The 15,127-nt window shown below is 36.0% G+C and overlaps 1 protein-coding gene across 2 annotated transcripts in view; it reads left to right on the top strand.

The window, feature by feature from the left end:
* Positions 1-15,127, top strand: part of UNC13C (unc-13 homolog C) — a 621,734-nt gene that overhangs the window by 518,959 nt on the left and 87,648 nt on the right. For both annotated transcript variants that reach the window (XM_065940669.1, XM_065940670.1), the window contains one exon: positions 9,111-9,199. In XM_065940669.1, the coding sequence (XP_065796741.1) occupies positions 9,111-9,199 (89 nt within the window). The remainder of the gene's footprint in view (positions 1-9,110; positions 9,200-15,127) is intronic.

The raw sequence follows: 15,127 nt of genomic DNA, 5'->3' as shown, positions 1-15,127 counted from the left end.
GCATGCAATATGCAGTGAAGTATTTGGATTAAAGAATATAATAATCTCAAAATATAGGTGACTAACTTGCAGTCTTATACAAATATCCAGCATTTTTAAAACTCTGGACTTCTATGCTTACATTTTATATATAATTGTATTAAAGGAGGTGTTATAGTTGTAAAGAGTTTAAAAACTTTATGTTCAGGTTTCTGATCTTGTCTCACCCTTTCTCAATGTAAACACATATAATGCTCTAGTTAATATGTTAAATGAGAAGCCATCCATGATTTCTCTTTTCCAGAAGTACAAAATAAATTAGAAAGTAAAATTATCGAAGTAGGTACTAGATGTCATTAGATAATAAAGTAGTCAATTTTAACTAGTCATATTATGTCTTCCTGTTAGTTCCAAATTATTTCATAAAGCAAATTTGCCAAGTTCATCCCATGTAATTGAAGTGTCTACTGGTGTCTGTTTTCTATAGGATGACAGGAGTTGAGATAGGAAATAAAGATATTTAAATAACTGCTCTTGCTGTCAAGGATCTTCTAAGAATGAGTGAGTCCTTATAAAATAACAGTCAGAGCAGAGCTCCCTGTTGGACTCAGTGAAAGGGATTCTTAGAAGACAAATGCCTCCTGATCTGCCTGAACCACGTTAAGTACCTCTTACCCTTGGGGCTGACTGCCTCAAGAAAAACAGAGATAAGAGCTTGCTGAACATGAACATTCATTCACCAAATTATTGATTTGCTGAATACCTATTATGAGCTGTATATTTTTGCTAGACTACAGAGGTAACAATAATTAATGAAATGTAGACTCCCACCCTCAGAAAACTTTGAATTTATTAGGGAAGTCAGAACAATTAAAAAGATAAGGCATATTAGGGGAATCCCCATTTCTAAACTTGCAAATACATGTTTCAAAGGAGAGTTGTAATTGTTACATCTTCAGTTCAGCTCAGTCCTGTCTGACTCTTTGCGACCCCATGAATCGCAGCACTCCAGCCCTCCCTGTCCATCACGAACTCCTGGAGTTTACTCAAACTCATGCCCATCGAGTCAGTGATGCCATCCAGCCATCTCCTCCTCTGTCGGCCCCTTCTCCTCCTGCCCCCAATCCCTCCCAGCATCAGGGTCTTTTCCAATGAATCAACTCTTCGCATGAGGTGGCCAAAGTACTGGAGTTTCAGTTTCAACGTCAGTCCTTCCAATGAACACCCAGGACTGATCTCCTTTAGGATGGACTGGTTGGATCTCCTTGCAGTCCAAGGGACTCTCAAGAGTTTTCTCTAACACCGTAGTTCAAAAGCATCAATTTTTTGGCACTCAGTTTTCTTCACAGTCCAACTCTCACATCCATACGTGACCACTGGAAAAACCATAGCCTTGACCAGACGGACCTTTGTTGGCAAAGTAATGTCTCTGCTTTTTAATATGCTATCTAGGTTGGTCATAACTTTCCTTCCAAGGAGTAAGCGTCTTTTAATTTCATGTTACATTTTGCCCCACAGTAATTCAAAGAATCAATTCAAACTAGCTTATTATTGTGTAGATAAAACTCAAAGGTGAGAGGTATTTGGCTGAATTCAGTAAAAGTAAGCAGGTATTTCTAGCTTCAAGAATGGATAACTTGAATTTTAAGTGCTGGCCCTTTATTTTGGTAGCCTGAAGATACTACCTGGTTTCTTTCTCCTCCTAACCACTCTGCAATTAGAGTTAATAAATTAGAATTAATAGAAAGCTAAGAGAATGATAAGGGCCAAAAGGGCAAATCACTTGAGGCGATTTAATAAATATGATTGATTCTAGCACTACTACTACATAAAGTTCAGCTAACTGCTAAGCTGGCAATATTAAGGAAAGGTGCTCCCTTGGAGGCTGAGAGGCTTCTGGGTGGAAAATCCATGTCAAAATAAAATCCAGACCCAAACAGGTTCTTCTTGTTAACTTCATTTCCCAGCTCATTCTCCAGACAGCACAGGGTCACCTCCATGCTACTGAGCATCTTTTTAACGAAACTTCCTCTGAACTTTAAGAAAATTTCAGGGGAGAGAATGCAAGCCATAGCCAGAAGGGAGAGAAACAGAGTTTTACTTTAACTGCTATTTTCTATAATAGACCTATTTTATTGTCCTATTGTGGATCCCTTGCAGTTGTTTATGACTGCATCAATGAGCCATACATCAATGCAGAAACTTAGTAAAACTTTACTTCTCTAATCCAGCCAATTGTCCTACTTGGCAGAGTGGCCGTCAGGCACCTCATGCAGATGGCTCCCTGAAGGTATTCTGCTGACTCTGACAGGTCCTCAGTTCAGTTGATTGAACAGCCTCTATTCACACTGCTGAAGAGTGGCGAGATTCAGTAATGCGAGCAACTGAAAGGCAAAGACAGAGTGAGACAGGGCAAACGGTGTTTACAGAAAAAAATCTGAACATAAAGTTTGTGTCTCATTTGCTTTATTCCTGACATCCTTCCTCTGTCCTGATTCATAGTCCGCCAATAGGTAGAGCTAATAAGCCCCATATTCCTTCCAAGTCAAGTTATTGTGCTTGCTTGTCTTTTTAATGACCACAGTCAGAGAATTTCTTAAAAGAATATCATTTCTTAGATTGCTTTTTCATCCTCCTGTGGCCTCCAAATGTGTCAAGTGAATGACACATCATCTAGACCTTGATTATCCCCATCCGTAAGAAAGAAATAACTGGACTATAGAATTTCTGAGGTTCTAGTCTAACAATGTGTAATTATAAGGAAAAGAACCTTGTTAGCAACCCAAAGAGTATAAGGTTAATGTATGTATCATAGGTGAAAAGGAGAAAAAAAAGTTTTAAAGACAAGAATGTCATGTCTCTCATATAAGGCTTGAAGGTATTTTTAAAAGTTCAGAGAAATAGAAATAGAAAAAAATAACAATTTGCCATATTTCATTAACTCAAAACTATATTGAATGAACTATACAAGATGAGGCATTTTTTCCCTTCAGTTGTCTAGTCTGAAGAACCTAACTTAACATATCTCAAAGATATTTAGTTGGTTTGAAACACAGTGACAGTTGGTTTTACTGCATACTCTCCTTAATTAGGATGTGAGACAGCTACTGCTGTTCTTCCACTTTTTGAAAGCAAGAAGTTAGGAGCATGAATTTATATAATTGATACCTCTAGCATAACAGTTCATTCACATCTGAATGGCACAAAAATGTCATAGTCTATTTCTGAAAACAATCTTATAAGTTCTTGGGGAGGTTCTCTCATATGAGGAATAAAAAAAGAAAGTAAAGACAGAGTTGCATTGGTAGATCTAGGGCATAATATTTTTTGCAATGGAGAGAACCATGTGTTCTTTATTTCTGACAACATACCATAGTATCCATGCCAAATGCTATAGCTCTAGAAAGTGATTTAGAGCATTTCCAGGAGAGTAATTTCCTGCTGAATTCACTAGGGAATTTTCACTGATTTCTCAATCATCTATTTTCAGTTGACCTAGGTAGTTTAGGATGGATAAATTCTGGTCAAGTAGAAGGACTGGAGAAAAGTGATATTTTCAAAATAAAAGAAATAGCAAGAGTCCAGATAAGGCTGTAAGAAATTTGTTGAAGCACTTGCCTGGTTGAAAGTCAATAGTGGGGTCAGCAGGTGCCATGATCAGATTTTGGCTTTATTAAAACAACTCTAAGAACAATTAGGAGGATGCAATAGAAGTGAGAAAACAGCAAATACAACCTGGAGATGATTGCAACATAGCTTGGATGAGAAAAATTCTGCATTAGAAAATGAAGAGGATAGGACAGATGGAGAAAACATTTCATAAACGTTATCAGTCATATTTGATATTCAAGTAAATATGGAAGAAAGAAAGCAGAGGAGAGTCAAAGATGGCTCTCAGAATTCTGCCGTAAACAATTGCATGTTATCAATCAAATCAGAGACAATAAGAAGAGAAACTAAGGTTGGGCAGGTAACAAGTTCTTTTTTTTGATAGGTTGAGCTTGAAGTCATCAAAGTGGAAAAGGTTAATAGGAGAGAATATACTCAGGCATCCTGTTACAGCTGTTGGTGATGGTTTGGAGATCATTAGCATAGAGATGGGAAACCATAGGCATAAATGTGATGGTTCAAGAAGGGAATATAGAGTGGAAAAAAGAGGACTAGGAAGGAACAATTGAAGACATTAATATATAATGAATATACAGAAGAAGTGAAGTCAACCAAAGAGATAGACAAATAGGCAGGAAAATAGGAAATCTGGGAGAAGGTAGTCTCTGGAGAAACAAGGAAATAAAGAGGTTGAAAGAGAGTAAACATCAGTGTGAATGTAGTTTGAGTAGGATAAATAAAGTCACTGGTCTTAGCAAGTAAGAGATCATTGGTGATATGTGAATATTTCAGTGGAGTATCCAGAGCCAAACCACACTATAAAGGATTAATAAATATTTAAGAGATAAAAAGAGAGTTAATTTTACACTTATGTTGTGCAGTTTGAAGGTCAAGAAAAGAAAAAGATACTAGCTAGATGTCAATGAGAAAGTAGTTACAAATAAGTTGGGCTTTTCTTTTATAATTTGTTTACCTTTTATGTTAATATAAATGCTATTTAAGTATGATTTATACATTGGAATAATAAAAATAATAATGGAAAAACTGAAGATAGACCAGGATATTTGATGGAAACAAAATGCAAAAAAAGAAACTCAAGTTGAATAACATTCTACATTTCCTTTTTTTTTATAGAAATAGTGGTGAAGTTCGCATTTACTGAAGGATTTTCTGCAAAAAATCTTGACAAGGGTGTGACACCCACAAGACTAATGACCAGATTTTGAACACTGTAAAGATAAGAGCCAGGGGACCTTCCTAATCTACATTTCTTTCAGTGAGCAAATAATAGAACCCTAATGCTGATGAGCTGAACATAAGAAAGGGCAGTTTAGCAGCTTGTAGAAAAGAGAGAGGAAATGACATAGTAATAAACACTGTGGAAAAGGAATAAAATTTCCACTAAAGACCCTTAACTTCTTCTACAGGAAGCCTTTATTTTTCAGTAGTTTGTACTGAACTATCTAAAGGATTTAAATTCAACTTTCCAACCCACTAGTTGTACCTCTAGTAAGAACTTAATGGTTGGTTTAACAATTACTGTTACAAGAGGTTGAAATAACATACAGTCCTATTAGGTCCCTTAGGGAAAGAATTTATGCTGGAAAAAGAAAATCTAGTGGGGATATGGTAACCATATTTTTGGAACCAAGAAAATATCAGGATATAATCTGGCATGATCTGGCAATGACTCAAACACTCGAATTTAAGACTTACTCGGTAGCTCTAGAACATGTGGTTGCTAAGGAATGAAAGATTTCAAATGCAAAAGTATTCTGTTAATAAGTCAGTGCAAAGCATCAATCTAAGAAGGAGCACTCTGCATATCACAGTTACCTTTGAAGGCATTTTTTCATGCTTCTTGCTGCCCAAGTAGTAGTGAAGTTTGCATTTACTGAAGGATTTTCTGCAAAAAAATATCTTGAAGAGGATATGACACTCACAAGACTAATGACCAGACTCTTTGATACTGTAAAAATAAAGGCCAGTAAATTCTTAGGCTTCCGGGGACAAATACCCAGAAGAGAAAGTTAAGTCAGGTAGAGTTTAATGGAAGAGAGAGATTTATAGAACAGTTAAAGAAGGATGTTGTATAGACAGTGATAATGCAGAACACAATTAGTGCACAAACAAAAGTCACTAACTGCCTGGAGTTAGTGACACATGGGGTCAGATTTGCAAAAGAAGGTGATAAGCAAATTGTCTTTTAAAGAAAAGTGGAAGTGAGACTTGAAGACAAAAAACTTCAAAGATAACCTTGCCTGCTAGCTATCTCTTCCAGAGAAGTCATTAATATCACCACAGCTCAATGCTATAAATAATCTCAGTGGTGTGAAAACTCAAATAACTACACAAGCATGACCATGGTTCACTCAGACCTTTAAAACCACCCTTTATCCGGCCTAAATTTTGGAATTCCTCAACTTTTCAAAGTGTGGATAAAATCTGTTGTAAAAGCTGTACTATAAATTCAGATTTTGACCCAGTATTCTTAAATTTTCATGGAGTATGTTCCTCTTTACATGGAGTCACTTAATATTTTATTTCATTGCCAACCAAGGTGTTCATGTATACCTGCTAATACAGTTTCTAATTTAAAAAGTTTTTAACTGTGGCTTTTGAATGATTGAAATTTATTTTTTTTGTTTCTCTTTTTGATTTTAATAATTCTAAATGACAATATAAAAATATGCAAATTATTTTTGATGTTATATTCCTTATGGAACTAGGTTAAGTTTTAAACGTTTATTTTAAAAAAATTAGGTAGCTTTTTATCTTTCCAAAGTGGCCAGTAATTTGTAAAATATGCTATGGGGAATTTAGGCAATAAATCAATATATAAGAAATTATTATTTCTTATAAAATTTAGAGAGTTTGTAGGAGTAAGGAAAATTTTCTCAATTCAGACACAAACAAATGCAGAAAAACTCAAGAACTGGTAAATTTGCTGGCCAAAAAGATTGTTTTATAATTAGATGAGTATGATATTTATGCCCGTTATTATTACAAAAGATCTTCAATTTATATACTGGCCTCAAAATTACTGTTTGTAGTTAGTGGTTTACTGATGTGCTTTAAATAAATATCAAAATACTTAACTAAAACCAAACTTTTTCTTTTTTTTTTTCCTGTTTATATGACAGAGGCATTCTGGCTTCACCCACTTAAAAACTCATGCTTCTCTCAGGAAATTAAAACTGTCAGCCAATGTTTAAATTGCTATAGTTTGACAGTTTCAGATTTTCAAGTATTAACCAATTATTTGATAGGAAATTTCCACTCCCCAAATACCTAAGATAGACTAAAATGATTCATAGGAAAATAGGATAATTTCACCCAACTGAACTATTTAACCATTTTTGTATGACTTTAATTATATTAACAGGTGAATAAGGTAACTCAGTGTGTATATCAAACTAATATGGGAACAAAATATACACTTTAAATAAGAAGCAGCCCAATTTCCTGAAGAAAACCATGCTGTTGAAGGTGGCAGTTCTGTGGGGGAGGGCAGAACAACCACCTCTCCCCCCAGCAAGGTTTACCAAGGAGTGGGGGACCTGGAGAAAATTCTTTGGGAGGTCTTCTCTCATTTCCTGTTGGTGAACATTTTTACCCAAGTGAAGTTGGGTTAAAACTGATAGGATAATAGCAAAAACACATGATTCATAAAAAATAATCAGCTTTCATTGCTCCTAGGATTAGGGTGAACAATCCACATATGTTTTCTTGGTTAAGGGTTGGGAGATACAGTTTATTACACTAATTGTGTTTAAATGCATATCAATGTCAGAGCTTTTTAAAAATAGGCAATCTCTATTTTTTTTTATTAATTACTGCCTTGCTACTGGTTATAGCTGAATGGAACTCCCAAAGTATGAGGCTTAGGGTTATTTATTGTAAGTTTCCAACTTCTAGAGAAATCTGTATGTGTTAAGCTTGCTCATGCATGTGTGGATAATCTCTAATGACAGAGGCAGGAAATGATATAGACCAGAAAAACAGCATTGACTTAGGGTCAGAAACTAACTAATGCTAAAATCACCTAGATTTGAGTGAAAATTGACATTAAGGATTGGTTCAATATAACCAGTAAAGTATCAGATTTTAAATGGAATATTTGGTTTCTATTTTGTTTTTAGTCATGTAAGTATAACATAGAGCAATGCAGCTGCTGAGGTGTATAGATAATACTTCTTCCTAGTAGTTTCTTATTATTAGAAAAGTTTCTTGGAGGACTGTAGGATTTATGATCAGTGTATTCTATTAAGGACAATTTTTGATCCTGGGTTAGCTTCCATGAGTTTAAATTGATTTGTGTCATACATGTATTTGGTGTTCTTAGGTTCTCTTATTTATAGTAAGTAAGTCCTTCTTTCATTTGCTTTACTTCACAAGGTTTTCTTTATCCTAAACTCCTCTCTTCAGCGATAGACCAACTTGAGCAAGAACTATAGGTACTAACGATAGGAAACTGAATTTCTGAAGACTCAAATGAAGATTGGTTTAAATTTCAAAGAATATTCTAGGCTCCCCTTTACATGAATTTCTATCGGCTAGATACAATACATCTGTTCTTTGTCATTCTATTTTGACAACTAGCTTGCAAAAATATAATTAAAAAAGGATAAAATTTTCTAAAATGCTAGTAAAGTTTGTGTTCATCCATCACTTTAATTATAAAAAATTCTGCCACATTAACAGTTTGGTCTTTTGTTTGTGTTTACTTATAGTGTAAGTTATTTTCTAATATCGATTAATATTATTTTAGAACTGAAATCAGATAAAAAGAATTTGGCTTTTACATTGTAATAATAAGCATAATATGTCATCTTGATATAATTATTTTTACCCTTACCCCACACAAAAGAAAAACTTTAAAAAAATATATATATATAATAAAATGGGAAACTTAAACTTGAATTCTGAGTTAAAATTTGGCATCGAGGAAGAAAAGTTAGGCCTATCACCTATAGAGAAACACACTGGAGCAACAGGATAATTGTTTATTACTTTTAGTTCTGTACTTGAAAAAATATGAAAACTCCTTCAACTAAGGCACAACATAATGTACAAAAATTAATTTTTAGCAATTTAAAATTTTTTCAGTGGTTCTGTTTATTTACAGGGATATTACAGATGAAAATGTTTTCAAGCAACACACATGTTCAACTAACATATGACCAGTTTTCTAAGTCATGAAATTATCATGTTCTGTAATATATTTTGTCATGCCTTGCATCCCACTGCTATAACCAACAAAGGCTTTGCTCTATAGCTCTTTTTTGTATGCATGCTATGCATTTTAATCAATTTTTTTCATAGTAAAACTTTTAATTTAATTAGAATTTTCTAAATGTTGCATTTGATTTCAAAGATTAAAGAAGGAAAGAAAAAAGGATATGTATGCCATATTGTTTGAAGTTTACCTTATAATAAGCAAAAATACTTCATGCTTCTAAGAAATAAAAGCTATGCTTTCTCAGAACTCCAAAGTAATATTGTTTATGATCTCTTTGCAGTTAGATCCTGAAGCTAGTACTGTTCTAAAAGAACTTCAGGTTAAACTCAGTGGGGTTCTGGATGAGCTCAGTGTCACTTACGGTGAAAGGTAAGTGGCCTAAGTAATTACTATCCAAATGTATTATAATCATGTTTTCAGTGCTGTCTCTCCTCTGACTCTCTAAATTCATTTCACTTTAAGACTCAGTTTAAGCATCACCACCCCTGGAAAATCTTTCATGACCCTGCAATTTTATAGTGATGTCTTGTTGTTTGCTCCCCAGAACTCTGAGTATCTTGCAGTTGAGGAGCACTTACAACACTACACTCTAAGTTCTCGTTCACTGGCCTGTTTTCCTCTCATTACTGTATGTTTCTTAAGGGCAGAAATGACCTTTCATTCCTCTTTGAAATTCTAGTTTTTAGAGCTTAGCAACTGGCTGGCAAAGGAATAGAGGAAGGAAGAAAGGCAGGGAGAAAATCTTTACATGCATGACAGGGATGAGTTGTATTCATGCTATACATATCAGTGTGGTTCCAAAGAACTGAACTCTTAACCCCATAAATGAATTAAGACAGCCTGCTATGTTTTAGGCTTTAGAAATGTTAATGCAATTAGCTCATGGGAAACTACTAACACATCTATGTTATGTCTTTTTTTCTCATTAATTAAGTTTGCTTATTAATGGTGTGGTTCTCAAAGAATGAGAAGTTCATTCTAGATAAACTTCATTTTGGTCTTATAGGAAAAAGCTATCATCTCATCAGCAAATGTTAAAATAGGAAATTAATCTCTTATCAGTCATATCATTTGCAATATTTTCTCCCAATCAGTAAGTTGTGTTTTCATTTTGTTGATGGTTTCTTTTGCTGGGCAGAAGATTTTAAGTTTAATTAGGTCTCATTTGTTTATTTTTGTTTTTATTTCCTTTACTTCAGGAGACAGATCCAAAAGATACCACTGTGATAGTGTTCTGCCTTTCCTTTCCTCTAGGAGATTTATATATAGCACCCTGTTTTGGGGTCTTTAATACATTTTGAGTTTATTTTTGCATATGGTGTTAGAGAATGTTCTAATTTCATTCTTTTGCATGTAGCTGTCCAGTTTTCCCAGCATGATCTGTTGAAGAGACTTGTTTATTCTTGATTCATTTGTCATAGATTAATTGACCATAAGTGCATGAGTTTATTACTCGGCTTTCTGTCCTGTTCCATTGACCTCTGTGTCTGTTTTCATGCCAGTACCATATTGTTTTGATTACTGTAGTATTTTAATATAGTCTGTAGCATAGTCAAAAGTCAGGGAGCATGGTTCCTCCAGCTCTGTTCTTCTTTGGCTATTTGAGATCTTTTGTGTTCCCATACAAATTTTAATTTTTCTTCATTTAAGTAGTGTGAAAAATGTCATTGTTAATTTGATAGGGGTTGCATTGAATCTTTAGATTGCCTCAGGTAGTATAGTCATTTGAACAATACTGATTCTTCCAGTATAAGAATATAGTATATCTTTGCATCTATTTGTGTGATTTTCAATTTTATTTCATCAGTATCTTACAGTTTTTGAAGTATAGGTCTTTTGCCTTCTTGAGTAGGTTCATTCTTTGGCTAGTTGTTTGTTTTCTTGGATATAATGGTAAATCAAACACATCTTTGAAGAAGTTCATTACTTTCATTCAGAATTTGCTTTAAGTATTAGTTCAATAAATATTGACTTATTATTTTAACCTATGACTTCAGTTCTCAAATAAGATTGAAATTTATTCTTGAGATGGCTAGCTATCTCTTTGGAGTCTAGTCATGACTTATTTGTGTATTTTGGAAAGACACATGCTTAACAGACATCTACTGATTAGTTTTGCCACTCTTAAATCAGAAAGACTAAAAAGAAGAAGACACACAATATCATACTTTTTCTCAAATGTAGGAATGAAACAAAGTAAACTCTTGTGCTTGGACTCTTCTTCAGTATCAGAGGTGTGTTATTCATCTTCATGGAGAGCCCCTTCACAGTTTAGATGCTGAGCCAGATGCAGTCTTGATGTATTGAGCTTTTAGGCTTCCCTTATAAAAAGATTATCATATTCTGTTGCCATGGATTTATTTCCCACACTACCAATCAAATCTGTATCTCACACTCAGGGTGGGTAGGAAGTCCATAAGGATCAGTCTGATCATGCAGTAGAGTCAAACTGAATAATTTCAGTCTGAATCCACCTTTCTTTTAGTGTAAATTAGTGGTTGTGAGTTTTAAAATTAAGTGCATAATTAATTGCCCCAAATCCATTTCATCTGCTGTTATTAAAACCCACAATTAAATTATTCTACTCTATGTAGCTGGCAGGATGATATTTCAGGAAAGCCAGGGCAAAGCCAAACCAAACATCTGAATCCTGGGTCTCTGGGTTATAATACACGCATAGGAAAACCACCTGGGAACTGAGACTAAGTGAGATAAAACTTCAGTGATATCTTAATGATGTTCTTAATGGTTTCTAAACCTTTGCCACTCAGATTTCTGCTTACACACATATTTTGCAGTTTAGTTATTTTGTTTATTCAGTTCAGTCGCTCAGTCATGTCTGACTCCTTGCGACCCCATGAACTGCAGCATGCCAGGCCTGTTCATCACCAACTCCCGGAGTCCACCCAAACCCATGTCCCTCGAGTCAGTGATGCCATCCAACCATCTCATCCTCTGTCATCCCCTTCTCCTCCTGCCCCCAATCCCTCCCAGCATCAGGGTCTTTTCCAATGGGTCAGCTCTTCACATCAGGTGGCCAAAGTATTGGAGTTTCAGCTTCAACATCAGTCCTTCCAATGAACACCCAGGACTAATCTCCTTTAGGATGGACTGGTTGGATCTCCTTGCAGTCCAAGGGAGTCTCAAGAGTCTTCTCCAATACCTTTTTTTAATCTTTGGTACCGGTGGCTAGTTGGATTAAACAAATTTTAAAAATCAGGAACATTTCATAGGAATTCTGTGTGTGTTCTGTGACTTCTCAAGTTCTCATAGAGTCTGTCATTATTATCTGGTACTCTGTGTGTGTGTGTGTGTGTGTGTGTGTGCGTGTGTGTGTGCGCGCGCGCGCGGTCACTTCGGTCATGTCCAACTATAGCCCGCCAGGCTCCTCTGTCCATGGGATTCTCCAGGCAAGAATATTGGAGTGGGTTGCCATGCTCTTCTCCAGGAGACCTTCTCAACCCAGGGTTTGAACCAGTGTCTTCTGCATCACAGGTAGATTCTTTATTGCTGAGCCACCCGAAGCCCTACTGATGAATAAAAACTTTTCAAGCAGAAAATGGATAGAATAAAAGATTCTTTAGGTGACTTTACCAAAAGTTGATAGAGACAAAAGATTTTCAGGTCAGATGCTAGTGCTGATTCAGCCTGGATTAATGGTAGGGTAGAAGAGCATTCTCTCTTATTCTCTGGTAATCCTTCCTCCATATGTCTGATCCCACACAGAGCTGTCTTCTGGTGGGTGTTTACCGTGTGGGTCTGTTGTAGGAGTCTGTTTGTACATTTTTGGATCATGAGTATCAAACCTTCTGCTCAGTCAAGCCTCCACCTCAATTCACTTATTTAAGAATCAGTTCTAAGAAAGTAGCTGTTTCAGAGGTGCTTAATACTACAGTCAGAAGGATCACTGATGACCTAGTGGTAAATCAACCAGGTCAAATGTTTTCCAACATGATTTACCTTTCCTATATATTGCTCCAAGTACCTACCACGACTTCTTGGTGCTGTTCAGTTGCTAAGTCATGTTCAACTCTTTGCGACCTCAGGGACTACAACACACCAGGCTCCTCTGTCCTCCACTATCTCCCAGAGTTTGCCCATATTCATGTCCATTGAGTCAGTGATGCAATCTAACCATCTTATCCTCTGCCACTCCTTTCTCTATTTCCTCAATCTTTCCCATCATCAGGGTCTTTTCCAGTGGGTCAGTTCTTTGCATCAAGTGGCCAAAGATTGAAGCTTCAGCATCAGTCCTTCCAATGAATATTCAGGGTTGATTACCTTTAGGATTGACTGGTTGGATCTCCTTAAAGTCCAAGGGACTCTCAAGAGTCTTCTCCAGTGCCACAATCTGAAAGCATTAATTCTTTGGCATTCAGTCTACTTTCTCATCATGCACGATTACTAGAAAACTGTAGCTTTGACCATGTGGACCTTTGTTGGCAAAGAAATGTCTCTGTTTTTTAATATGCTGTCTAGGTCTGTCATAGCTTTTCTCCCAAGGAGCAAGTGTATTTTAATTTCATGGCTGCAGTCACTGTCCACAGTGATTTTGGAGCTAAGAAAAGAAAATCTGTCACTGTTTTCTACTTTTTCCCCATCTGTTTGCCATGAAGTGATGGGACCAGATGACATGATATTCCTTTCTTGAATGTTGATTTTTAAGCCAGCTTTGCACTCTTCTCTTTCACCCTTATCAAGAGGCTCTTTAGTTCCTCTTTACTTTCTGCTGTTAGAGTGGTATCATCTGCATATCTGAGGTTGTTGATATTTCTCTTGACAATCTTGATTCCAGCTTGTGACTCATCCAGCCCAGAATTTTGCATGATGTATCTGCATCTAAGTTAAATAAACAGGATGACAATATACAGTCTTTATGTACTCCTTTCCCAATTTTGAACCAGTCCATTGTTCCATGTCTGGTTCTAACTGTTGCTTCTTGACCTGCATACAGGTTTCTTATTATTATTACCTGGTAAATCCTTTTTATCATTCCCAAGATGTGATAATTTCCCAAGCTTTTAATTTACCCTCATTATCCTAACTGGCTTTTTTCTTGCCTGCTTGTGTGTGTATTATAATTATACTTATTGTTGAAGTTGAGAGTAACAGACAACACAGAGGATTACTGGATATGCTCAGAGTCTCCACTGTTTAAATCTCTTACTATTTTCTGCTGTTTACTTAGGAACTACCAAAACTGGTGTAGGAGGATATAAAGAATGAAAACAATAATACTAAGTATCATACTTCACAGACTTAGTTAAATATTTTTTTAATCTTTCTTGAGTGCCTGCCTATGTTGGGTTAAAGTGTATTTAATAAGAACCTTGATGTTGAATTGCATTGATTTGCTGTTGTTGTTGTTCAGTCACTCGGATGTGTCCAACTCTTTGCCACCCCCTGGACTGCAGCACCCAGGGGCAGCTTGCCTGTCCTTCACTATCTCCGGGAGTTTGCTCAAACTCATTGCCAATGAATCAGTGATGCCAACCAACCATCTCATCCTCAGTCACCCCCTTATCCTCCTGCTTTCAATCTTTCCCAGCATCAGTATCTTTCCCAATGAGTCTTTTCTTTGCATCAGGTGGCCAGAGTATTGGAGTTTCAGCTTAAACATCAATCCTTCCAGTGAATATTCAGGACTGATTTCCTTTAGGATGGACTGGTTGGATCTCCTTGCAGTCCAAGGGACTCTCAAGAGTCTTCTCCAAAATCACAGCTCAAAAGCATCAATTTTTTAGCACTCAGCCTTTTTTCTGGTCTAATTCTTATATCCATAAATGATTACTGGAAAAACCATAGCTTTGACTATACAGACCTTTGTTGGCAAAATGATGTCTCTGCTTTTTAATGCACTGTCCAGGATTTTCATAGCTTTTCTTCCAAGGAGCAAGTGTCTTTTAATATCATGGCTGCAGTCACCATCCACAGATATTTTGGAGCCTAAGAAAATAGTCTGTCACTGTTTCCATTTTTACCCATCTATTTGCCATGAAGTGATAGGACTGGATACCATGATCTTCAATTGTTGAATGTTGAGTTTTAAGCCAGATTTTTCACTCTCCTCTTTCACTTTCATCAAGAGGCTCTTTAGTTCCTCTTCACTTTCTGCCATTAGAGTGATATCATCTGCATATCTGAAGTGATTGATATTTCTTCCAGCAAACCTGATCCCAGCTTGTGCTTTACCCAGACCAGCATTTTGCATGAAATATTCTGCATCTTATTTAAATAAGTAGGGTGACAATATACAGCCTTGACATACTCCTTTCCCAGTTTTGAAACAGTCCATTG

This window comes from Muntiacus reevesi, chromosome 7 (genome assembly GCF_963930625.1).
Source record: "Muntiacus reevesi chromosome 7, mMunRee1.1, whole genome shotgun sequence".
NCBI classification, from domain to species: Eukaryota; Metazoa; Chordata; class Mammalia; order Artiodactyla; family Cervidae; genus Muntiacus; species Muntiacus reevesi.
Note: the sequence above shows the minus strand (reverse complement) of the source record. Positions and strands in the feature narration are given on the sequence as shown.